The sequence below is a fragment of the Volvox carteri genome (genome assembly GCF_000143455.1).
Source record: "Volvox carteri f. nagariensis unplaced genomic scaffold VOLCAscaffold_1, whole genome shotgun sequence".
NCBI lineage: Eukaryota > Viridiplantae > Chlorophyta > Chlorophyceae > Chlamydomonadales > Volvocaceae > Volvox > Volvox carteri.
In genome coordinates, this window is record NW_003307545.1 from 3,765,280 (window position 1) to 3,789,827 (window position 24,548).

At 53.7% G+C, this 24,548-nt stretch overlaps 4 protein-coding genes across 4 annotated transcripts in view; 1 reads left to right on the top strand and 3 right to left on the bottom strand.

The window, feature by feature from the left end:
- Positions 1 to 6,869: 6,869 nt before the first annotated feature.
- VOLCADRAFT_55043 (uncharacterized protein) lies at positions 6,870 to 7,355 on the bottom strand (the record flags this gene model as incomplete). Its single annotated transcript, XM_002946157.1, has 1 exon — positions 6,870 to 7,355. A coding segment is annotated over one exon (486 nt), but the record flags the coding sequence as incomplete, so codon positions are not given.
- A 573-nt stretch (positions 7,356 to 7,928) lies between these two features.
- Positions 7,929 to 9,002, top strand: VOLCADRAFT_86235 (uncharacterized protein; the record flags this gene model as incomplete). Its single annotated transcript, XM_002945809.1, has 2 exons — positions 7,929 to 8,465; positions 8,886 to 9,002. The coding sequence occupies 2 exons, from the start codon at positions 7,929 to 7,931 to the stop codon at positions 9,000 to 9,002; spliced, it is 654 nt and encodes a 217-aa protein (XP_002945855.1).
- Positions 9,003 to 11,544: 2,542 nt separating this feature from the next.
- On the bottom strand, positions 11,545 to 19,144 carry VOLCADRAFT_102805 (uncharacterized protein; the record flags this gene model as incomplete). The annotated part of the gene is made up of 14 exons (XM_002946158.1): positions 11,545 to 12,757; positions 13,151 to 13,247; positions 13,708 to 13,844; positions 14,060 to 14,231; positions 14,686 to 14,846; positions 15,249 to 15,378; positions 15,613 to 15,729; positions 16,077 to 16,226; positions 16,506 to 16,573; positions 16,900 to 17,053; positions 17,400 to 17,546; positions 18,147 to 18,334; positions 18,494 to 18,566; positions 19,058 to 19,144. 14 exons carry the CDS (start codon positions 19,142 to 19,144, stop codon positions 12,471 to 12,473), a joined length of 1,968 nt encoding a protein of 655 aa, XP_002946204.1. The 3' UTR covers positions 11,545 to 12,470.
- Positions 19,145 to 21,496: 2,352 nt separating this feature from the next.
- The window catches only part of VOLCADRAFT_86237 (uncharacterized protein), a gene marked incomplete at both ends in the record, with an annotated part of 12,971 nt that continues 9,919 nt past the window's right edge, over positions 21,497 to 24,548 (bottom strand). Inside the window, 4 exons of the mRNA XM_002946159.1 lie at positions 21,497 to 21,549; positions 22,592 to 22,703; positions 23,571 to 23,813; positions 24,127 to 24,204. Coding sequence (XP_002946205.1) covers positions 21,497 to 21,549; positions 22,592 to 22,703; positions 23,571 to 23,813; positions 24,127 to 24,204 — 486 coding nt within the window. The remainder of the gene's footprint in view (positions 21,550 to 22,591; positions 22,704 to 23,570; positions 23,814 to 24,126; positions 24,205 to 24,548) is intronic.

Genomic DNA, 24,548 nt, shown 5'->3' on the forward strand with positions numbered 1-24,548 from the left:
AGCATCGGGACAGACGCCACCTGCGGGTGTGGTTGTGGGTTTGGGTATGGGTGTTGTTGTGGGTGTGGGGGTGGGTGCATGTATGTCCCGCAGAGGCACTATTAGGCAGCAGCTGCTGGGCGGCCTTAGATATTTTTAGGTGCCATAGCAAGCTGGAATAATGAGCCGGTGCTCGGTATGTTAAACTGGAAATGCCTGCGGCTGCGGCTGCTGCTGCTGCCTCGGGGATGCATCCGTTGCTCTGGTAGGTTGCCTTCCGGGTACGATCTTCTAAACATACGCGAAATCATATTCTCAGGCTCATTACATTATGTTCGAGCTAATGCGAAAAACGGGTAACCGGGATGCGGGGCGGTGCTCCTTCGCGACCAGGCTCCCTTTGCTGTCAAGCCGTTCACGATTCACAGCAGCAGCATTCAAATTGCACTGCGGCGAACGAGCTCCAGGCATTCCTTAATATAAAACTAAATAAATGTTATTCAAAAATAGGACTATATATCTATCCTTATAATGTTTGGAATAGTGTGATAATAGGATTCAAAGAGTAGGCAAATAAAGGGTGCATTTCCAGTGCGGATTAAGGCCAGGGATTAGGGCACGGAATTCCTTGGTACGAGCTTACCACATAGTTTTGTCCCATAAGGGAACCAAAGGTTGAAAAGGCGAGGTAAGTTTGCCAACCACTTAGCCGTTTGAGCAGGTATCGATGGAGGACAGAGGGTTAATCCCTGGCCTTAATCCGCACTGGAAATACACCCTAATACACATGGCGACGAACATGGCGCTTAACACGGTCTCATCCGATACGGTCCGATTTCATCTAGGACACGGTCGGAGCCTTGCAACCATAAGATATACGACGATGTGACACTGCTAAGTGTTTTTGCTGATACAGTGGATATGGAAATAATAATAATAATAATAATAATAATAATAATAATAATAGATAGATAGTATTAAAGTGCAGCCCGCTCTATAAATTCAGATCGGATATTGCAGCACAGACAGCAGCGGCTTTGCCGCATAAACCATCAGTCGTACTTGCAGACGCGCGCATACCCAAGTAAGGTATCACTAGCGGCCGACCTGGAGTGGTGATGCTCAAGGGCGGTGATGGAGGAAGAGGCGGTCGCGGTGGCCGTGGGGACGGCGGGGGCGGCAGTGGGCTTGGCGGCCGTGGAAATGGGGACGGCGGCCGTGGCCATGGGGATGGCGGCGGTGGTGGCGGCGGCGGGCTTGGGGGACGTCTTGGCGACTGCGGCGGCGGCGGCGGCGACTTTTTCGCCACTGGCGAAGGTGGCGGCGACTTGGCAGCTTTTGCCCGCGGCGGGCGACGCTTTCCCTTCTCCGCAACTGCAATACGTTACCGGCAGGCAGGTCGAATACAGATACACGCTGCTGGGAGGGGGAGGAGGAGGTGCGGCCAGCGTGCGGAGGCGGGGAGCTCGCGCACAATAAAGTTAAATGATGAGTCAGCAAGCAGCTGCAGGCCACATGGGTAGTGCACACGCAATGCGTGCAGGACTTTCTCCCAGTTGCTGTCTGTTACATACGTAGTAATGGAACCGTCGAAAACGCGGATGATCATCAAAACATATACGGGGATTCAGAATGCAAGGCCGCGATGCGTTCTGCAACGGCTGCAAGACGCGATGATGAAAGGCACCACTAAACGCACCACGCACATACGTACGAGCGTACATACGTACGCACGGGATTGGTGCGGGAGTGGAAACGCAAAGTAAGGACACTGTCTGTTGGGTTGAGGAGCGACTATCGACCATCTATTTTCAGGCCTATCTACCGTGGGCACAATCTGTAGACCATGAATTTATTTACAATCTATTTCTAGGTCCTAGATAGTCGATTATAAGATGAGCCTGTCTATAGGCCATATTCATTTTTACCGACGTCATAACCGACGCATTTCCAAAACCATTTTTTTGCAGCCTAACATGGCAACCCAACACCTATATGTCTGATGAACTGCAACCTTTCGTTGCCGACGGACCAATCCGGGCGCAATAACCGCAATAATCGACTTACGATTGCTGTTTTCTTGCTGGGCCAGCGCCTGCTGGGAGGCCACCAGGACGGCGAAGATGAGGGCCGCTAAGGCCGCAGACGCGGCAAGATGCCGTCGAACCATTTGGACGTTTCGAGGGCTGGTTCTTGCGATTATTATATACCGGCGGTAAGGTACTACAGGAGAAAGGTGCCTTACCAGATACGGAGATCGATTCACGCACGTCCTGGTGTGTGTATATGTAGTAACAGAACTTGTGCTCGTATATGTATAAATGGCAGGTTTTGTTCAAACACACATTTTCCAATTACACTAATCATGTGGCGTAAATTTATCCTTTTCACATGGGCTGACTGTAACGATTCTCCTGTTTCGTGTACAACAGTCTGTGTGCCCGTTCGGCAAGAGCGACGATCCGTTCGTTCTGAAGTGTCGCTCTGCGGCGTGAGTGATTGGCTGTCGAATCTGCCATAGGATAACTAATAATACTATATCGCTTTGATGAGTAATTGTTAGGTGTCCGCGGTCATCACGACATTCATAAAACATTCATGGTGCTCACCATTCCTCCTTCGAGAGCACGTATAGCGGTCTGCCGCGTCTATCTTATGCATCATCAAAACAATAGATAGCTCATAAATTAGGAGCCGCAATCCTACGATGTGGCTTCGTTGATGTATCAATTGACGTCTTCACGGCTGTGTCCCCTGGGTAGGGTAGAGGCTTTGAGGTAGGTTGGGAGGAGCAGACGCTCGTCCAAGGCCGGCGGTTAGCATCCAAATTTACGAACATCATGCCGGAGCAGAATGTGCATCAGTTTGCATGTGCGTGGGTGCTCTATCTGCTGGAATAGACACCTCACTCCTGCAGTGTTTTATTTCTGTAGTCATTTCAGCAGGTACCGTATTATGACATCCTCGCTCAATGAGCGAAATCAAGCGAAATGGAGGAGTTTTCCATTCCTAAGCTCGACGTAGTGGCATCTATTTGCGAAAAAAAAACGCTTTCCGCTATGACTAAGCATGTAAGATGCTAAAGGACGGCGGCTTACGCTATCCGTCCTGATCGGTGGAACCAGGCATGCTATGTCTTTTCGTTCCCCCAATTGTGCCCCTTCCAAGCTCGGGGTCCACTTAATTTCCCAATGCGTCCCTACAATCTTGCTTAGCCTTTGACACATTATATGTTTTTTTGTAACAACAGCTGTTTTGGCATCTGATTGGCGAGAGCAAAAAGCTGTCACCTAGCAGTGGGAGCGAAAGCGCGCGCGCGTACACGATATTGAACCCGCCGATTCTCTATAGAATTATATTAGTGTCGCTAATTCCACAAATGTTGTATTTTCTGGAAATGACTTGGGATTTTTGACTCGCTGACCAATTACCTCTGTCTGCCCCTTCCAGCAGCAGGATGCTTCCAGCTTCGAATTCGCGATACAGGTACCTTCCGCATTCCACAGTTGCGCAACTCAACTTGCAGTTTTCATGAAATGTATTATGCAAATAGATGTGTTCAATGATGTGCCATAAGCCATAACAGGTCATATACCTCATGTACCTCATATACCTCTGTGTGTCTCGGTCTGTGACCCAAGCGATACATGGCAAAACATGAACACCTAAAGCCACAAACAAAAGCACCGCACTAGCAGGAGATAACAGAGTGTACATATATAGCTGTTACAGCATTTGTCATACATACATACATACCTCCGTTCAGTGGACCACATGTACAAAATTGAGGTTCAAACGAATAACGGTGAAGGTGGCGAGTATACCTCTTTTTTCCGAAACATGGCTGTAACGCGGTCGACTCGTGCGGTAGTGATACAAGCGTCCTTGGCCAACTAATACATACAGAGCTGCTACCAAGGCGCTGGCGTGACCTTCCGACGTTGCGTCCGGAGTACCGGGCGACCTGACCGTCAGCGCTTCTGGCGGGCCTGGCCCTGCGTCCATGGGCGATCGCCTGCGGTTGTCTGCTTGTCTGCCGCCTGCTTCTTACCTCCTGTCGGCGGTTGGGTATCGCTCGATGTTGCATTACGGCCTGCTTTCGTACAGGCTTGCTGCAGCCGCGACCCCGCCTGGCCAGATGCATACCCGCCCAATCATGCCGAAACTTTTGTAATCCACGCTTTCAATACGTAAAAGCTTGAAACAGAGCACTCCTTACGGACCTGCCGTACGTACGGCATGGTGAGCGTGTGGCGGGCTCCAAGGGTCCCTTTGGCGGAGGGTAATAATATTAAATACCCCGTCACCTCATCAGCTATCCTCTGTAAAGCCTTGCTGCTGAAAAGCTTGCAGTGCGGAGAGCACGTGAGCATACACACTTTGCGTAGCTTTGGGGCCTTGGGACAATCACCACGCTGCGGCTCTACTCTTCGTGAGTCTGGAGCCCACTGTAACACACATACACACACATACACACACATACACACACATACACACACATACACACATACACACACATACACACACATACACACACATACACACACATACACACACACGCACATACACACACATACACACACACATACACACATACACACGCACACACACATACACACACATACACACACATACACACACATACACACACATACACACACACACACCAGTTGTAAAGCACGTTCAGCGAGGAGGAATTCTAAAAAGCTCATTCACCGTTACAGAAGCAATTACAATTGCTACAACACGAACGCGTGCGATGCACGTCGATGTGCGTGGAATCGCCCCCCATCTCTCGCTCTCGGTTCTGGAATCGTACTCCAGATCTGCTGGTTATTAGGATTGTACGCGCGCCTGGCCCAAGAAACATACAAATGCATTCACAGCAGAAATTTTTTGTGTAATAAACGAAAGCTGTTGGCGACATAACTGCAAGAAGTACTTGAGGTGTGCAAACGCAAGTACAGCTTATTCATAGCGTCCACGAATAGCTGGCGCATGAAATGCAACGTATGTTAAAAAGGAATTCACTCCGCCAACAAAATCTGAGAACGGAAACAATTAAAGTATCTATGGACCATACACGCGCTGACGACCCCTACCAGGTTTAAAGGTGTATATACCAGCACACCAACCAACTTTAGAGTTCTTAGGGGGTGTTTCCACTTGGATTAAAAGTCGCGGATTAAGGCTTAATCCGTCGCATATGGAAACATCGCGCGGATTAGGACGGATTAGGCGGATTAAGGTTGGCGCGATTAGTTAGAGATTTCCGTCCGTATTCACGCGCTTCGCGGATTAATTATAGATTAATATGCTATGAAATGCGAGCTTTCTGCTTATACTAAAAGCTCAAACTTGGTGCGAAAAATTTGCTACCTGGTGGCCACCAGGTATCAAATTGACAATCTCGGATTAACACTTTTCACGACGGCTCATAAAAAGCCTGAGTGATAGGTTGGAAGGTTATCCTTTATAAAGGCTGTAGGTGTTCCTAGTTTTGTGGAAGCTTTGTGCTTCTTGTTCGGCATTATGCACCACACCGTGGGTGTCGTTCAAAGGTGCTACAAGGCCTTCATGTTGATACTCGATAGTCTTTTAAATGTCTGGCAATACTCGTTTTTGCATTTTATGCACGGAATGAGCAAGTGTCGTACTTCAATCCGTTTCTTAATCCAGATGTATGAAACACTCCGACGGATTAGCGGTGGATTGGCGCGGCTTAAAAATACCTTAATCCGCGACTTTTAATCCAAGTGGAAACACCCCCTTAGGGCGCCCGTTGCTTCTCATGCAAGCGCGCACCTTATACAAGTTGCCATGAAGATATACACAAGCATATGCCCGGTAAGATATGTAACACACACACATACACACACACATAAACACACACCTAATGGCAAATCTCCCCGTGATCGCGGGTCTCTGAGCCATCCCTTTGGATTCGCTTTCTTCTGTCTAAGTGACACTTGCGTTGTCTGGCCTGGGTGGGTGCCTTGGTTGCCCTGTTTGTCTCCCAGGTGCAGTGCACGGCCACCTACTGCCCGCTACTCTTCACGGGCACCTGGAGAGCCCCCACTGTAAAACAATCACACACAACAAAAGAGCATAGGTGCAGTCGGTGCTCCGTCGTATCCACCATCCTGTGGCTGCTGCCGCGAGAGGATTGCGCTTAGAAATGTCCATTGCCGTCGCCGTTCAACGAGCTGCGTGCTAACGCTGATGGCTCTAATAAGTACCTGCTGTCCTAAAGTAAAAAACTGGCGTAAACACCTCCGGTGTAACGCCAGCACCAGGGAGGCAAGACAAGCAGACAAAGACTACAGGGCAAGGTATGCCAAGGGGGATCGGATCCCCATCCTTACATCCTTACATCCGGCCAGGACATCAGACGACGATTTCGCTGATGTTTCGAAGCACTGCGAAGGGAGTCACCGGGAGCACCGCAGTGAGATAATCAAGTTACAAGTTACAAGTTCCGCACACAAGTGCGGGTGTGTCCGTAAAAGCCGGGGGGCCCATGGACGTTTTAATATGATAATCCAGATAAAGAATCCCGGCGGAAGCATGGCAGGTGGAAAGAGGTAGTACGCTGGAAGCTAAGGAAGTGTTTTTAAGCTAAAGAGTAAACGTCAAGAGCCAGGGTAGAAGGAAGGAATATGCGTTGAGGTCGGGAGCCTTTGCTCTAAGGGAGCTTGTAAAGGGGAGGTGAAGGGGAGGGAAAGGGAGCCGAGGGAGTGAAAAGGAAAAAGAAGCGAATAGGGAATGGAGGGCACACGGCAAGCTTTCCTGCTCTCCTCCGACCACAGCTCTCACCGGCAACACCCAGCCGTTACACCCAGCGAAGAATGCACATAAATGTCCCATTCCTTGCTTTGTATGCTCACACGTCACTCACGCTCACCATTTCGCAGGAAGGACAAGTCGTAGGCGTAGTTCCCAGGTGCACGGTAACGGCACACCACCACTTTGCAAGACCCCTTGTACGTAGTGCTGCCAAGCTGCATGGTCAGACCGGCCATGCCCATGCCGCAGCCCAGGAAGGACGTGCCTTTCCATACGACCTGCGTGAAGTGTCCTGTGCCGCGGGCCCAATTGTCGGCAAACAGCCGAGCTGCATCCCAATCGTAGTCCTTGACTTCCGAGTACCAGCCTTTCACCGCAGGGAGGCAGGTTGCATCAACCCGTGGAAAGCCCCTCTGCGCCATTAGATTTTCGCCATAGCCTCCCCAAGCTGAGTGGCGCAGCGCGCAGCCGGCATCAGCAAGGCTCTGCGCGTATGTGGTTGAGGCCGCGGCCAGGCCTTCATCCCAACGCAACGGCGGCGCCTGGTGGCAAAGACGATATATGTTGTGCTGGTCCAAAATCTTTTGAGCATCTGGGCAGTTTCCGCCTACTCCAGGTTGGATTGGGTGGGGCGAGCGGGAGGGAAGAGTCCCCCGATGGGGGGTTTTCCCGGGTCAGGAGTGACACACGATACATACACACGTCTCACAGGGTTCGCACTGCCACAGCTTATCTGCGTGTGTGTGTATGTGTGTGTATGTATGTGTGTGTGTGTGTTTTACATGGTCGTGGGGTGCGTTCCCCGTACCTGAAAACCGCCCACAGGTTATAAAATGTGTGGACAAGGGTTTGCCTGCTGCTTGTTTAGGCAACAGGGTTGGATGAGGACCGTGCAGGTGGGGACCCCTGTCGGCTGAGGGAAGCAATGTGCAACCGTGTGACCGTGTGTAACCGTTACGAAAATTGTCGTGTTACTACAAGCTGCCATGTGTTTTATCAAGTGCCTAACCCACCTCCGACTGTATCACTGGAGGTGTAGTCTGGCTCGGTATCAGCGGAGCCACCAACACCGACAGCCGACACGTCAACAAATGCTCTTAATGGAGGCGGGGGTCGCGGCGCCAACGACAGGTTGCGGGAGTTAGGAGACGGTGGCCGCAGCAATGTTGGTGGGAACGTCAGCGGCGGCGGTGGTGGTGAAGGTAATCGCGGAAGTCGCGGTGATGGGCTACGTGGCGGTGGGGGTGGGGGTGGCGGCCGTGACGTTGGAGGCCGTGGTGGGCGTGGCGATGGGGGCCGTGGCGGCGGTGGTCGCGACGGCGATGGTGGTGGGCGTGGCGGCCGTGGTGATGGGGGCCGTGGTGGCGGTGGTGGGGCCGGCGATGGTGGTGGGCGTGGTGGCCGTGGCGATGGGGGCCATGGCGACGGTGGCCGTGGCGATGGAGGTAGGCGTGGCGGCCGTGGCGATGGGGGCCGTGGCGGCGGTGGTGGGGCCGGCGATGGTGGTGGGCGTGGTGGCCGTGGCGATGGGGGCCGTGGCGGCGGTGGTGGGGCCGGCGATGGTGGTGGGCGTGGTGGCCGTGGCGATGGGGGCCGTGGTGGCGGTGGCGGGGCCGGCGATGGTGGTGGGCGTGGTGGCCGTGGCGATGGGGGCCATGGCGACGGTGGCCGTGGCGATGGTGGTGGGTGTGGCGGCCGCGGTGAGGGACTTGGCGGGCTTCTTGGCACCATGACTTCTTGCGAACCATGAGGCCGAGGTGACGGGTTTAATGTCCTTTTTGGAGGGGGTTTCCTAGAGGGCCAGGGTGAATGGGCCTGGGGCGGCCACGACGAGGGCTGGGGACCCCGCGGCAGTGGAGGAGGCGGGTGCACGGGTGCCGCTGGTGGAGGGGAGGACGGCTGGGCGGGTCGTCCCGGAGAAGGAAAGGAACTGTGGGCGGGCTGAGGAGATGGAAATAGGGTGTGGGGTGGGTAGGCGGGGGGATGCGGACTCCATGCGATTGTTGGCACTATGGCGGGCGAGAGGTCAGAGTCGCTAGCAGATGGCTGATCGGCGTTCTCCAAGGCCGAAACCTGGCGGTCGCCACCACTTCCTGCTACGTCTGTATCCATGTTACCAGATAAACGTGGCCGTGGCGTATCAGAGGTCAGCGGCACAACGCGTCAGCGGCACGAAGCTTCAGCGGCAGGTCAGCAGACCCGAGGGGATCATGGTTTTAACAGAGGTCCCTACATAGATGGATGGAAATATATTATTTCACTTACAAGTACTCATGAGTCCATTTGCCACTGCCGGGTGTGATACCAGCAAAGACATCATGACGAAGAATGCTTGAAGGGCAGGCATGGCTGAATGTTCCATTTATGAACATTAGGTAGAATTTATGAGTGCTACGATTTCATTTTGTCATTCATTGGTTGTTCAAGTCGCAAAAGGCTATAGGAAACGGAACACTAAACAGCTTCGTGATACGCTGTCTTGGCATCATGCTCAGTAAGCAATAATCACCTAAGTCTCAAAGCACAAAACTGATTGTAAATATTTAGGATATTGCGTTGCAGTAGTCAAATTGTTCAGCAGTCAACTCGTAAGGAAAGTGTGATGTATCACCAAGTAGCCCATCTTCTCTACCAGTTACTTTCTTTCTGATAAATCGTGTAGAGTGAATCACATTAGATGCGCAAAAAAAAAACAAAGCATGACCACCAGTGTCGGTCACAAGTGTCACACGTCCGGTATCTATCCAATTTTTGAAAGATCCATCATCACTTTGACTTATAACTGGTAAAATCTATAGATCTGCCTTTGTTTCCGCGGAACCGTTTGTCGAAGCGTTATCAACATATTTCGACCGATTGAAAGGTAGAGAGTTACTGGTTATATGACAAGCAGGTCCTCCTAACGTTGATTGACGCAGTAACGCGGCTTGACGCGGAAGGGAGCTGAAATGGTGGGCTCGATCGGTATCCGATCTCGCTGCCCATGCCGACAGACCAAGTAAGAAAATTATGTGAGCTTCCTTCATCACCTCGAGTTCCCCATTTGTAATATGGGTAGCCCCTAAGGCACCATAGGCACTGTCCAGAACTGATAATGTCGTACGCTCCGTACAGGGCCTGAAAAAGCCACAGCTGGTCGTCACTGATTAGTTGGGAGAGCAACAGGCTTCCATCATGTTGCCTGATATCTTAATGTTGATGCATAATGCCTCCTACTTGGCCTTCGATTGAGGCACCCCTGTGGGGCTCGATAGTATCGGCTAGGGATGCAAGGACGCTTAGATCGAAGCAAGCATCGCTGTCACCTGGTGCGCTGCGCATGAATAGTTCCTCCGGCACGATCTAACATTGCCACCGGAATGTGGGCCTGCGCCGCGGCTTTCCAGGCTGGTGGAGAACGTACCTTGATCTATGCGGGCAGTTAGCTCTGCTCGCTGTAATGCCAGTGTTCCCGCACACGACGGGCACACTCTAGAGGCTTCTAGCCAACCTTTGGCGACGCATCACCGCTGCTTTGCGAAAAGGAGACCTTTCCCGCCCTTTTCCACTGCGTAGGTTCCCTCCACCACACCTGGGAAACCGAGCACTGACGTGCCACACCTGAGTCGATTGATTCCTGCCCTCCCCTGGTTCTTGCTTTGGGTGCACCATCATATCTAGGGCTGCTATATACATGTACTGCAGTAACTCAATGTACATCTGATGCCGCCCATAGCTGTCATAGCTGTCATGTCGAAAGTTGGAAAATTACGGAACGGCCCCGGATCAAGCCCCCTGGGCGACCTGAAGGCTCGGTTTCCATTGCGACGGGCTACTGGGCCCGGCTCACCCCTAGAACACGGGCCGAGGGCGTCGGCATTGCTGCTATGCTGACGTGTGGATCTCTTCCCTGGCCCTTGGAAGGGGTGTACAGGTGCTTGCGTGCGTTCCTCAATGGGGCGCATTGATCTCGTGTCGTGCACCCCGTGCCGGGGGGGCTGCGTGCTGCATAACAAGTTCTAGAAGCTGCCCCCTCATGTTGGTGGAGGTGCGTGGCATACATTGAGCGGGCCGCAGCAGTGGACGTGCAGAGCTGCGGATACAGCACCTCCCCCGTTACCTCTTACCAGTGAACCCGTTAACTCCATACGCACACACACATACACACACACATACACACACACACACACATACACATACACATACACATACACATACACATACACATACACATACACATACACATACACATACACATACACATACACATACACATACACATACACATACACATACACATACACATACACATACACATACACATACACATACACATACACATACACATACACATACACATACACATACACATACACATACACATACACATACACATACACATACACATACACATACACATACACATACACATACACATACACATACACATACACATACACATACACATACACATACACATACACATACACATACACATACACATACACATACACATACACATACACATACACATACACATACACATACACATACACATACACATACACATACACATACACATACACATACACATACACATACACATACACATACATATACACATACACATACACATACATATACACATACTCGCTGAGGGGCGTGCCCTTATCTTGCCTTCGCAGCAGGCATACGCTACGTGTGCTGTGCATCACACAGGCCAAATATTCTTACGACGCTCTTCTGCTGCCCCCTAGTTTTTAGAGCCGCATTACGTGCTTTCACACACTTGCAGCTGCGCGAACCACCAGCCTGCGTTACAAACCGAGCGCAGCTTAGAGCTGTTGTCCACACGCATTGCGCAAGCCGTGCCATAAATCTCTGTGCCGTGATCTGCATGGAGATACGCTCACGTTGACCTTCAGGTTCCCTTAATCGGCTCCTCCTGCTGCCTGCCTGCCACCGTTTGTAGCACCCATCCTCACTCCGCCAAATCAAAAAAATCAAAAGCCAAGCTAAAAAAGAAAGGTAAATTGCCCACAACCGAGCACCGCCATCACAGCGCCCGCTGCTGCTACCAGGCTGTCTCTGGAGACCAGAAGGGTCACAGCGATGTCGGCCTTTGCTGCCTCGCTCATGCCTCCTCACTCACTTCCTTTCCGTACTGTTCTCATGCTTCCCTTCTGTACACATCGCACCTTTCATCCCTGAACATGTCCTCACAGCCCTTCTGTGCAAACTGTGAGTCGGTGCTCAGTCGAGCCGTGTCCATGCTCACACACGCTCACGCCACTGGAAACAAGGCTGTCTAGGGATGCTATACGCACACCCTTATACTCAGAACGCGCACAGACGTACATACATACGTATAAGCACACGAAGTCGCTCTCACTTCCTCTCTCCATTCTAGCAAACACACACACACACATACGTACATACATACATACATATGCACACACAGCTTCGTCTTGGTCGGTCCGCGTACGCAGACAGCACGGCCGTGCACAACACACTCAAGACAACTTATAATAATCATGAACAACGCATAACGCTCGTCGCTCAGCACTCGCTCCGGGCACACGCTTCTACACACTTCTACACTGTCAGTTATTGCGGCACCCGCATTCGCAGATAAATCGTTTCCTGTTGTACATCGCAAGCTCCACCAGCTACGGACATACAGACAGCTCAAACGACGTGATTCCAGGCATTCAGACATCGCCGGACTACGCCCGCACGCCAACCGTCTCTCGCTGCTTCTCGGCCTTCACCTCCGCCGTCGCCGTCGCCTGCGGCTGCACCAGCACCGAAGCACCGTTGGCACCGTCTCCGGGTCCCGGTTGCACCTGCACCTGAGGCTGCGGCTGCCCAGAGCCCGATGACGGCGGGGGCCCTTGGCCGCGGATGACGGCCACCTGCGCGACGATCTCTCTGCGCCGCTCCTCAGTAACCGGGGACGGGGGCGGTACTGGCTTGGGCATGGGCTGCAGCCCCACCCGCCAGCGGTGCTTGTCTGTTCGGGAGATTGAGGGGTTGGGGGCATTTGGGGGGGGGGGCGTGATGAAGCGTCCGCGTGGATGATGGGAAGTAGGGCGCAGGAGCTGGCAGGAGGCAGGTGACGCACTGGAGGGAACGCAACACATGGCTAGACTTTCTTTCGTACAAGAGCTAGAAGCTAAAGCTAGAGCTAGCGCTAGGGCGAGAGCGTACATAGAAGCAACGATGCAAAGCCAGCAGCAGCAACAACAGCAGTAGCAGCAGTAGCAGTAGCAGTAGCAGCAGCAGCAGCAGCAGCAGCAGCCGGAAACCCTCTCGAGATTTTCCTTCTCCCTACCCACTGCATGTCCTTCCCGACCTCACAAGTAACCCCAAACCTGACTGTACGTCCCAACTGCCAGGCACCTACCTAAGGCCAGTTTGAGGAAGAGCCGCACGTAGTCCTGACGACCCATGGGTCTCTTTCCCTTGCTCTCCGCCGCCTCGTTACGGCGTAGCTCGAACGTCTGTACGTCCGAAGCCAACGAGAGCCGCCCGAAAGGCACGGAAGGAAGGCGGTGGTGAAAGTGACATAGGACGAGGACGAGGAGGAGGGGCGAAAATCGTGAGACTGGTTGATGCGCGGCAGCAAGACAAGACAAGACAAGACAAGAGGGGAAATAAGGAGAGCTGATGGGAGCGCCCGTGGCTGTGTTGGGTTGATCTGGGCTGGGTTGTCTTGCCTTGGCCTTCCCTACCGTACTGCCCTGTACCGGTCTTGCAGCTTAAGACACGCCCCACCTGCTCCCCATCCCACGGCCCAGTTCCTTTTCGCAGCGACCCCTCAGGTGTCCTTCCTCCTCCTCCTCCTCCTCTTCTCCTCCTCCTCCTCCTCCTCCTGTACTTGGGACTTCCCCCTAAGAATTATGATGCCGCGAGGTATATGAACAGGACCCCGGAGGTTCCCCGATCGAGCCCCGTTCCCACCTTGCCAGTTGCCTCCGGCATGCTGACCGCCATGACCAGACATTCGGCAACCTCCTCGCGACTGATCTGCCCCACAATCTCATCACCCTGGTCCGCTTGGAGCAGGTAGGGGCCGCCCTCGAAGCTGTCGATCATGCCTGAGGGGCAGGAACACGGGAAGGGGCAGAGGCGGGAAAAAAGGAAGCGATGTCGCCCTTACCGGCACAGAGAGCGACCAACAGCGATCGAAAAGCACAGGCACCCAGTTGGACTGCGGTCCCAGTTGGACTGCTCTTCCTAGCCCCCAAGACGACCGCCCAAATAGAGACAACTCATCGCAAGACCCCCCTTAAGTATGGCAGCCCCGATTTACCTGTGGACCGCACCACTGAATACGGATAGCCGGACGATCGTACGGCGATTTCGGCGGTGTACTTGTGGTTTAATGTACCGTTGGGGTTTAGCTGTACAATCGGAATGTCGGCGGCGCGCTTCACCTCGTCATCACCAATGATGGCGTTACGTTCTACCCCCGCCGAGGAGATCTGTGCCGTACGGCAGGTGTACGGAGCAGGTCGGGGGCGGTGTTGGCTAAGCGCGTGGAGAGCGGGCGGGCAGGACCCAGGACGAGGTTGTGAGAACTGGGAGAAAACCTAACGTTTGACGATAGGGGACAGAAACCGCCCGCCGGAAGACGAGGACCACGCTTACTCAAACACCAGTTCAAAGCGAATAACAAGTGTACACCAGGGCATGGACATGGGCAGGGAACTGGAAAGGAGGGCTGACTGGTTCATGTTCGAAGATGTCCACTTGTGCGGGTGCAAAAGGTTGGCAGAGGAGTACGGTTTTAGTGGGAGTTGAACCCGGGAATGATTGAGAACAAAGAGAACAAAAACAGAGCAAAATAGTGGAACACCGAAGGACAAGCTGAAGAGCTGACTTTCCAGCCTAAGGTAAATCATAGACTTAGGGGACCAGTCCAGCCCATGCACCCACCATGACCAGCTGGGGCCGTACATCGTTGTACGCGTGGATGCCTCCCTCTATGAGCAACTCGAAGGGCCCCGGCTTGTAGTCGGGGTTGGGCATCTTGTTGTATTCGAACCGGCTCAACACCAGACCCAACTTTGAGATGCGAGAGGGATCAAGCGGGGCACCTGTACGACAACAAAACATACACACACACACACACACAAAAGCGCACCTCGAGGTCAACACAACTGTCGAGACATCGCATCACTTCACGCCAAGATATAGCACAAAAAATACCTCATTCAAGGCACATTGAAAATCACCGTCGAAACAAACTTTTTAATTGGCCTTTTATCAGCCTGCTGCTTCATCCCCCTTCCGGTGGTTTCACGACACCTATCCTGGCTGGCACTGCACTGCTACACATCCATGGCTTCACCCTTTTCCATTCCCCTACCATGCACACAGCACCTTCACACCGCACTCCATCACAGGGCGTCACCGCCCTGATTCCGTCATGTCGCATCTCCCTCTTCATCTCCCGCTTCCCCAGCGCCCTCTCCCTCTCCCTCTCGCTCTCCTCTCACCTTCCGGATCTGATTGCGCCCTCTTGACGGGTACGAAGTTGTGCCAGGGTATGTACACGTCCGCCCACTGGCCGCTCACCGTGTCGAAGGTAGCTTGGTAGGTGGACTCGGGTACATCTTCCTGGTCGATCTGTGGTAATTTTAATAGGTTGGGGGATGTGTTTAAGTAATAGATATTAACAGATTAACAGATCAAATCAAACGTAGATGGGAAAAATAACTTCAAATCTTTCCCAAAACAGTTATAATCCCAAAACATTATAACGTTATTTAATCGCCCTAACCGCCCGCCGAACAGGTTCTTCCACCCCCCGTTGCAAAGGTCGATTTCCGGGCTGCCTAATATCATCAGCTCGCGCCTCACCGTCTTGATGTTGAGTTTGAACGTTTGACCATCTCCCAGCAACCGCAGATGCACTCCGTCATACCCCGCCAGGTCCAGGCCCAGCTTGTTGCTGCGAGCGCCACAGAAGCCGCCACCCTGCGGTGGCCATGGTGGCGCTGGTTAGTGGGTACGTACTTTGGCCGGAGGTGCCGAGAACGATTCGATTCTTGATTAGTTTGATTAGTTGGATCGGACTATCGTTGAATCGGACTAGAATTCATGTTTAGGTTTGATTGCTGATTTTATTCTATTTAATAAACAAATAATAAAACTCAATGAGAACACACCTACTTAATTGTATGTAAACAAAAACTACTGTCACATCGCAGGGCCCCGTTACATTCTACAAGAGCACAACAAAGTCCCCCGGAGTAACCGCCTTCTCACCCTGCCTGCCTACCTGCCTTCCCGCTTACAAAAACAAGATTTTGTGTGTCACCCACCTCCACCACCAGATTGCCTCGCCACACCGCCCCAGCCACACCCGCGCCCTCCGGCGCAGGCTGCAGACCACTGTCACTTGAGCCGCCCATGATGACGTCGTCTAACCGGTTCCAAACCGCCAACTCCTCTGCCGTACGCATGGGCAGCACCTGCCATTCGACAGGCCGATTCGACACAGAGAAAAGCAGGCATTGATTGATGCTCACGACGATCATGATGATGATGATGGTTGGTACGCTGGTGAAGAGGTGATGAGAGTTGGTGTCGCTGTTGGTGGTGCTGATGTGGTGAAGTAGTAATATTGTAGTATTTCGGTGGCTAAGTCCCGATCCGATGTTTAGGCCGCGTGAACGGCGAACTGTACCAACATTTTCCCTTTAGGGTATCGAAGAAATCCCTCTTCGCTTGGCCGCCGCCTCCTAACTCACCAGTTGGCTGCTGCGGGTGGCCTTCTTGGGCAGTACCTCCCGAAGTACGGAGACAAGAGAGGAGATGCCTGCAGGGAGGGTGTGCGTGTGTGTATGTGTGTGCGCGTGGTTTGGCGAATGAAAGGAGGGGTCGTTTAGGGGATCGCATGTTTTCCAAGCGAATTCGCTGTTGCGAGTTATGAACCGATACATACCACATCAGGGTGCAGAATCGGATTGTAATTTCGATTCATGTAATAATTCGTTTATCATTAAACCCTCTGTCCCACACATCAGCAAGGCCTGTGCGGCCCAAGGTCACGACGCCCTCGCGCGGCTCTGGCCCCCCGCCCTTCTCCCACCCTCCACCATCCCATCCACCACGCCACAAACACAGCAGGGAAGACACACGCACCCTCCGCCTCCACTCGCTCGCTGGTCATGCCGTCCAGCACCCCGAAGCCTCCCTCCGGCAGCGGCCCGAATACGGTGCCGACCGTCAGCACCACCTGCTGCACGCCCTCCCACAGCTCGGACCGCCTGAGGGATTCCGGGTTTGTGATGTCCACCTAACCAGTGTGCGAACGTTGATACCGGGGGGGGAAACGTGGGAAGGCAGGGGGAAGGCAGGGGGAAGGCAAGGAGGGAAGGCAAGTTGGAAAGGTGCCACGGGAGGCGAAAGAATGGGAGGCTTCAAGTGAAAGGTACACATAACACGAACCAAGCTAAAGGCGCCCGCAAGCTTAAGGTGGGTCCAGACGCTCATACCTCGACCCAACCAAGGTCCGGGCACCAGACACATAAACACACACACACACACACACACTCACGCACAGATACGCCTTATTATGTAAATAACACCAGCACATCCAGTATACGACCATATCCCACACGCACATCCATACCCGCACGCACCTGCTCCAGGAACAATATCCCCGGGCGACCCCCTTCCTGGAAGCCCGCGCTGAGACCCATGCGACCCTCGCCAGTGCCCAGCAGCACATCACGGGCCTTATCCAGACTCCGACAGCCCGCTACCACGGTGCGACCCATCGCCAGCAGCTGTGAGTGGGGAGCAGTTGTAGAGTCAGAGTGGCCAGAATTAGAGAACTGGGTAAGAAAAGTAGTGGCGAGCGGATGTGAGTTAGGGCGGGTGGGCGGTATGGGTACCTCAGGAATTTAAACGCGATTGGCCGGTCACGCCAGGATCCAGATCTGGACTGTCAGGTCATCCCCAAAAGTTCAACCCAGGTCAGCGAAAAGGTAAGGGTTCGTTGAAGCGTGATGTGAACGTGGGCTGTTCATGGGAACGAGGATGTACGTGTGAGCAGAAATTGCTTTTTCGCGGGCGGACGGCGAGAGGGGGGCAAACAAAGTATGTAGGCTGCGACGGCTGCGCATCCATCCTGTACACCGGTGCATGCGGCCTTGCCCCAGACGGGCCATGGCTCCTTATTCACCAGGCCAGATCCGTGCCCCTTCACGTCATGGTCTCGTGTCCGAGTCGGCAGAGCCTCCCCTCCCCTCTTTCCTTATTTTATCTCTCCCTCTCCTCGAGTCTCTTTCCCTCTTCCCTACCTACCTACCTCTGATCACCAACTGGGAAACTGCAAGGAGTGCTGCTAAGAGAAACGTCGTGCAAAGGAAACCGTTGAGACGCACCTTCGCAACAACGCGACGTCCAAGGCGTCCCGTGGCACCCATTACGAGTACAGCGTTCTCGCGGGGCGGCGGGGGCGGCGGTGGTGGCGCCATCTCGGCGGCATTGGCAGCCTCCGACAGCGCCACGCCGTCGCCTGCCGCTCCGGGCTGCTGCTGCATTTGAAATGCGATAGTGCCGACAAGTCCGGCTGCATGAGGGAAGTCCAAAGGCGGTGGTAGGCTGCGGCTGTGCTCAAACAGTTTCTAATGCTTGCGTCGTTCGACCAACCCGACGAGGTAGTCCGAATGAACGTTATGTAACCCCAGATGAATTTGGAAAATAAATAGTACCGAAATAATATTCTCACCTAGGACGACGCCACCGGCTGCCAGCGCCTCAATGGGAATCTGGTCAAGAGCGAGCGATGCCGCACAAGCGACCTGAGGGCGACGATGATTGCAAGGCAGACTGATAGAAACCACCTTTCCAGTTGCACGGCTCGCCGCAGCAAAAGCCGTGCGCGAGACGCTGCTCCTGTTCGCTATGGCTTGCATTGGATTCAACTTATGTACTCAAAGTCAGCTATAATATATATTAAATAAGCAAGCCTCAATTCAGATTTAAAATTTCTTCGGAAGGTTCGAGTGCCTATGCTTGCGTTCTTCCCAGCCAACCAACCCCGGCGTTGCCTGCCACACAACGCCTGCTTGCCGTACGGTACTGCAGACCCACGGGCCCGGCACCCAACTACTAGATAGACAGACAAGACCCCGCGCAACGGTAAACAACTTGCTTTTCGGCTCCGCTTCGACAAAATGGACAAACAATGGTCAGCTCAACATGCACTAGTGTACAGCTTGCTGCACACCCTTCACGCGCTAGCATGCGAGTCCGTCAGCTCTCGGCTGCATTGTGAGCTGTCGACATGTACCCTGTCACGGAGAATACGCATCCCCGTGTACCGCATTTCCACATAGGCGCCCTCCTCGCTAAGGTGCTTCGTCCCCGGGTCAATCATGATCATGCGCGCCCTTGGACGCCACGCGACAGCGGTACGTGGGGAGCCCTAACCGATGCCGTGGTCCGCGCGACACCGAGGCGCGCTGTAACGATGGCGAACCAAACCGTCCTAGGGCCTTAGGGGAGGACTTCCTGCACTGCCTTCTTACTTCCTCCGTCACGATCACCGACGGAGGTAGGACCCCCGGCGGGGGAGAACATGCACCGGCGCCCGCCCCCGGCAAGTCACAGCACTGTAGTGTACGGCTGTCGGACGCTCTTACCAAGTTTCGACTCAGGTTTCAACACATTTTATTGTATTGTGTTCCTCCTTCCTGTGCATAGCGAGGACCCGTCTAGACGAGAGCACCGGGCGTCAGTCGTGGAATGGGTTTTACAGCTATGAACCCCACGGGGATCACAGCGAGGGAGCCCGGGGGGGGAAGGCAAACTGCACGGTACCAATATAATCATATATATATACATATATATATAGATAGATAGATAGGAGGAAAACATCACACTCGCTTTCGCGTGCCCGAAAACCAATCACATCACTCAGGTGTCCACCGCGTAAATGTAAACTATCTACCTGACGAAATTTCATTCTCCTAAAGGTTTGAGCGCAACTCCCAACTACGGGAAAACACTAGTGTTGCTGCCAGACGTTATTTGGCCCGCTGACCTCGCTTTATCCTTTTCTTATCTTATTATGGCCTTGCCTTCCCCCGTAGAGAGAGGGAGAGCCGTTCGAAGTTGCGTGCTGAGTCAAACGGACTGAAAGTCGATTTCGATTCCGTGTCGTAGTGGTACCCGCACCCTCGTGCGTTACAAGAAACAAGCACATTTACACAAATACATCTCCTAAGGCACAAAACCAACACTGTGAGTGTGCCATTATTGCACTATCATAGTGCAAAGAAGAACACATATTTTTCACGTGGACCGACAATGAAAGGAATGCTCCCTCCTCTTTAACTTCAACTTCCCCCCTGCTCCATCTACAAATCAGAAACGTAACAGACGTGGGTTTGGTTTCTGCGGGAAGCCTGATGTCATGACGTACATGACGTACATGCGTCCGAGGATGTGGACGCCCTCGAGTGCGCACGAGCACACATGCACGCGCGCGCGAGAGAGAAAGACACACTCATACAGACAGACAGACAAACAGAAAGACAGACAAACAGAAAGACGGACAAACAGAAAGACAGACAGGGACATACATACATACAGACAGACAGACAGACAGACAAACAGGCACGCGCACACACAACACAAACTGCAGACAGGGCTGCAAGAGCCAGTGTGTGTGCGGGCTACATCCAACATTAAGCGTTTCAGTAATAACAACGAAACATCCACAACAGCAGCAGCAACATGAACAACAAGACAGGAAACGGAAGAACAACCAACAAACGCCAACGGTAGCAATCATCATCGAAATATTACACACATCACCTTCCCCCGGCATCCTCTTTTCCACCACCACCACGGAATGAACCCCCCAAAATCCCCAATTCCTCCTCCTCCTCCTCTAGTACTCAAACCCCCCCAACCCGCACCCCGCACCCCCCCCCATAAGGGGCACCACGCAAAGTGACGCCACACACACATCCACACACATCCACACCCCAACCCCCGCCAAAACAGCACCCGCACTACTTCACACAACACCCAACAACACCGAACACGCCTTCAATCACGTTGCCTCGCGTGAGGGGGCACCGGTACACCATACATAACACACACACATACATACACACGCACATACATACTTCGGTACACGCCAAGCCATGGTCTTTAGCAACGTAAATGCATGGATGCCCTGGGAATATGTACGGCTTGCTGGCAAACACACTTCCAGGTGACACGATACGCGCCGTGTCATCGCGATGATGCACACACAGGGACACGCACACACACACACGCACGCACATACACATGCGCACAGAGGATACGCACACACGCACACACACCCGGGAATTACTTTTGCCGCATTCCGATGTTCGTATGTGTGCAGTCGATGTTCTCTTCCGCCAAACAAGGAAATGAATGCACAATACGCGCTATGTGCGAATCCCCTGCGCACCTTTCCTCCCCCCCCCCATCGTCCCGCTCTTGTCAAGGACAAAACACACACGCACACGCCAGAACAGAAAGCTTGCTCGTTGAACAACCTCCTCCTCCGGACTCCTCCCCCCTGCGGATTTATTCCATCTCCCGCCCTAACAACAATGCAAACAGTTGCAGCAGTTTTACAAAGCGCAAGAGCTCCGGCCGCACAAAATGCGGGGCGCCCTCCGTAGCAGCCTAATGATAAGGCTTAATAATACATATAATAGCAGCAACACAGTCCCGGATATTACATTTATCCATCCTCACGACCACCACCACCACCGCTACCAGGAGCAGCAGCAGCAGCTGCACCACCACCACCACCACCACAAGAACAAGAACCACAACAACCGCAACCACAACCACAAGGCCTTTCAGAGAGGCAAGACACAGATTCGCTTTCCGGCCCCCCCCCACGTCGCTCCTCCTGCACACATCCGCTACACACCGCTGGCCCGGCACCCACCGCCGCTGCCCCGGCCCCTGTCGGGCCCCCACCTCCCCCCAACCCTCTACTCTTGTAGTACCGCAACCACAACCACAACCGCAACCACCACCCAACCATCCCGCACTTTCAATCTCTTCACGTATGCCATGTACGACACTTCTGCGCAATATATGCACCGCTCGAATTATGTCTTATATCCGTTATGCCATCCTTCCTTAATATTACGTATTAAATTGTAGTAGTAGTAGTAGTAGAAGTAGTAGTAGTAGAAGTAGTAGTAGTAATAGTAGTAGTAGTAGTAGTAATAGTGGTAAAGGTAGTAGTAGTGATAGTAGTGGTAGTAGCTGAGTAGGATTTTTCCTTCTAATGGCACAAGTCAACAACAGCAACAAAAGCTGCATTGTACTACGATTGAACCGATTCAGCAGCAGAAACTGCCATCCACCAGCCAGCATCCAGAGCAACAACAACAACAACAGGGCCGACTCCTTCTTGAGAGGCGAGTTGCCAATCCCATCAGGAATATGAGAGGAGCGGACCGGACTAGAGCGTGTACACACACACAGGGCCCAGCAGCAGCCGACCGGTGGTGCGTTCTGAGTGTGCGTGTGCGTGTGCGTGTGTATGCGTGTCGGATGAGGATAGCTGTTCAACTCAACTTCTTCCCTTCCCCCCCGGCCCCCCCCAAATCCCCTCAGCCTCATGCAGGGGCGGCGAGTAACGGCTCCGGTGCCCACGGCGCCAACTGCTGAGCGGAGTGGCCCCCGTGCGGGTGCACCTGAGTCTGTATGTGCGTCTGTGGCTGTATGTGTGTCTGTGGCTGTGTCTGCATGGCGACGTAGTTAGGTGGGTGGGTGGGCGGGCCCACAGAGGTAGCGGGAGCAGCGGCGGCACATCCACCTCCACTGACGTACTTGCCGTACATGACCTCCAGCGCCGCCAGCACTTCCCCTGTGGTGGGTCGGGAGGTGGGCTCCGGACTCCAGCACTGGACTGCCAGAGCCCAGTAGTCCTAGGGGGGGTTGTGCGTGTGTGCGTGTGTGTGTGTGTGTGTGTGTGTGTGAGAGGAAGGGAAGGAGGGACAGGGAGGGAGGGACAGGGAGGAAGGGGGGATGGGAAAGACGAACCACAAACGAGTGAAGCTGCTGCCAGGGCAGGGGAAGGGGGGATGGGGAGGAAAGGGGGAGAGGGAGGTTGGTTGGAGAGTTTAGAGTGTCGAGGCGCCCCGACGAGGCGTTCTGACCCCTACTAGGCGATAGACCTCCCGGCATGGGAACACCGACGTAGTCCCCGTCCCGAGGCAAGTAACGTACGGCAGTCTTCAACCTCGAGGTATCCGCATAAGACGGCTGTCAGCCTCTGACTACGAGGCAAGGCTGATTGCCTGTACGGGTTTTAAAGCCCCCCTGTGGGACTCCCTCTTCATCGTCATCACTTCTCTCAAGATCGATGGTGTTGTAGCCGTTGGTCCTACAGTCGCTGAGACTAGGGATCTCCAACAGGTTATGAATGGGAGGTGCGTACAGCAGTACGGCAGCCTTTTCGATACCTCTTTTTGCCTATGCCACCTATGCCTCATATTACAACAGGAAGGGCGAACAACATACTCAACACACACACACACACACACATGACGCACGATACATGACGCCATGCCATCTCCTCCCTCCCCCCCATAGGTCGCGGGAAATCCTGCCATTCCCGCATTCCCCTTTTAACCCTACATTCTACACCGTACACTTTACATCATACTGCCCTTCCCTACCCCCACATTTCCCTTTCCCGCCCCCCCCCGCATACACACATACACACATACATACATGCATACACACACCTGCGGTACTCCCGGTGGAAAGCAGGGTCTCAATCCCTCGTGCACCACGCGGGCCAGGAGGGCCCGATGGCGGTCCTCCCTCTTGGAGATGTGCGACAGCAGGGTCCGGTACGGCTGCTGCCCGGTGTACAGCTCCCACATCAAAATCCCGAACGCGTACATGTCCGAGGCCGCCGATACCTGGCGGTACATTACGGACTCGGGCGCCACGTGGGTTACCGTACCGCCCAGGTCACCGACCACCAGCCCGTCTGCGGAGCGGAGCTCACTCAAACCGAAGTCCGCCAACTGGAATGGGAATTGGGTTTTTTTGGGAATGAGAAGATAATTCCCCGAGGAGGCGAGAATGGAGGGGGGGGAGCCGAGAGGGGGGGATCGGGGGAGGGGGGAGTGGATGTCACAGGTTGGAAGCGGCAGAGTGGAGAGCGCGGGAAAAGGAGGCGGGCAAAAGGGGGCCGTGAGGTGCGATGAAAAAATTGGCGCGGGAGACAAAGAGATATTTATTAAATCTGTAATTGGTAGGGGAAATTGGGGAAGTGAAGCAACCTACATACACACATGCGCCCTACACAAGCACTCACGCACTCACTCACGCACACACCTTGGCGGTGAAGCCCCTCCTGTTGTTGGCCTCCTTGAGGAGCACGTTTTCCGGTTTGAGGTCGCAGTGCACGAAGCCCTACCGGTGGGGCGATAACAGCGGGTCGGGGGGGGAGAGGGGAAGGGGGCAGATGGGGGCAGATGGGGGCAGATGGGCATGGCAGTGGGGACAAGGCAAGGCGAGGGCGAGGATGGGGAGTCGCAGCAAGGTAAGGCGCTAAGGAGAAGGGGGCTGTGCGGCGGCGGCATCGGCGGCGGAGGTGGAGCAGTACTTAAGGCTGGGGAAAGGAAAAGCCGAAGAGCAAAGGGCGAGAGGGTGTGTGCGTGGGTCCTTGTGTGTGAATGTCTGTCACCCCACAAGGTTATGGGATACGATGTCCCTGGAGGCAACAGCTCCCACCCCGTCCTTTTCCCCCCCCCCCC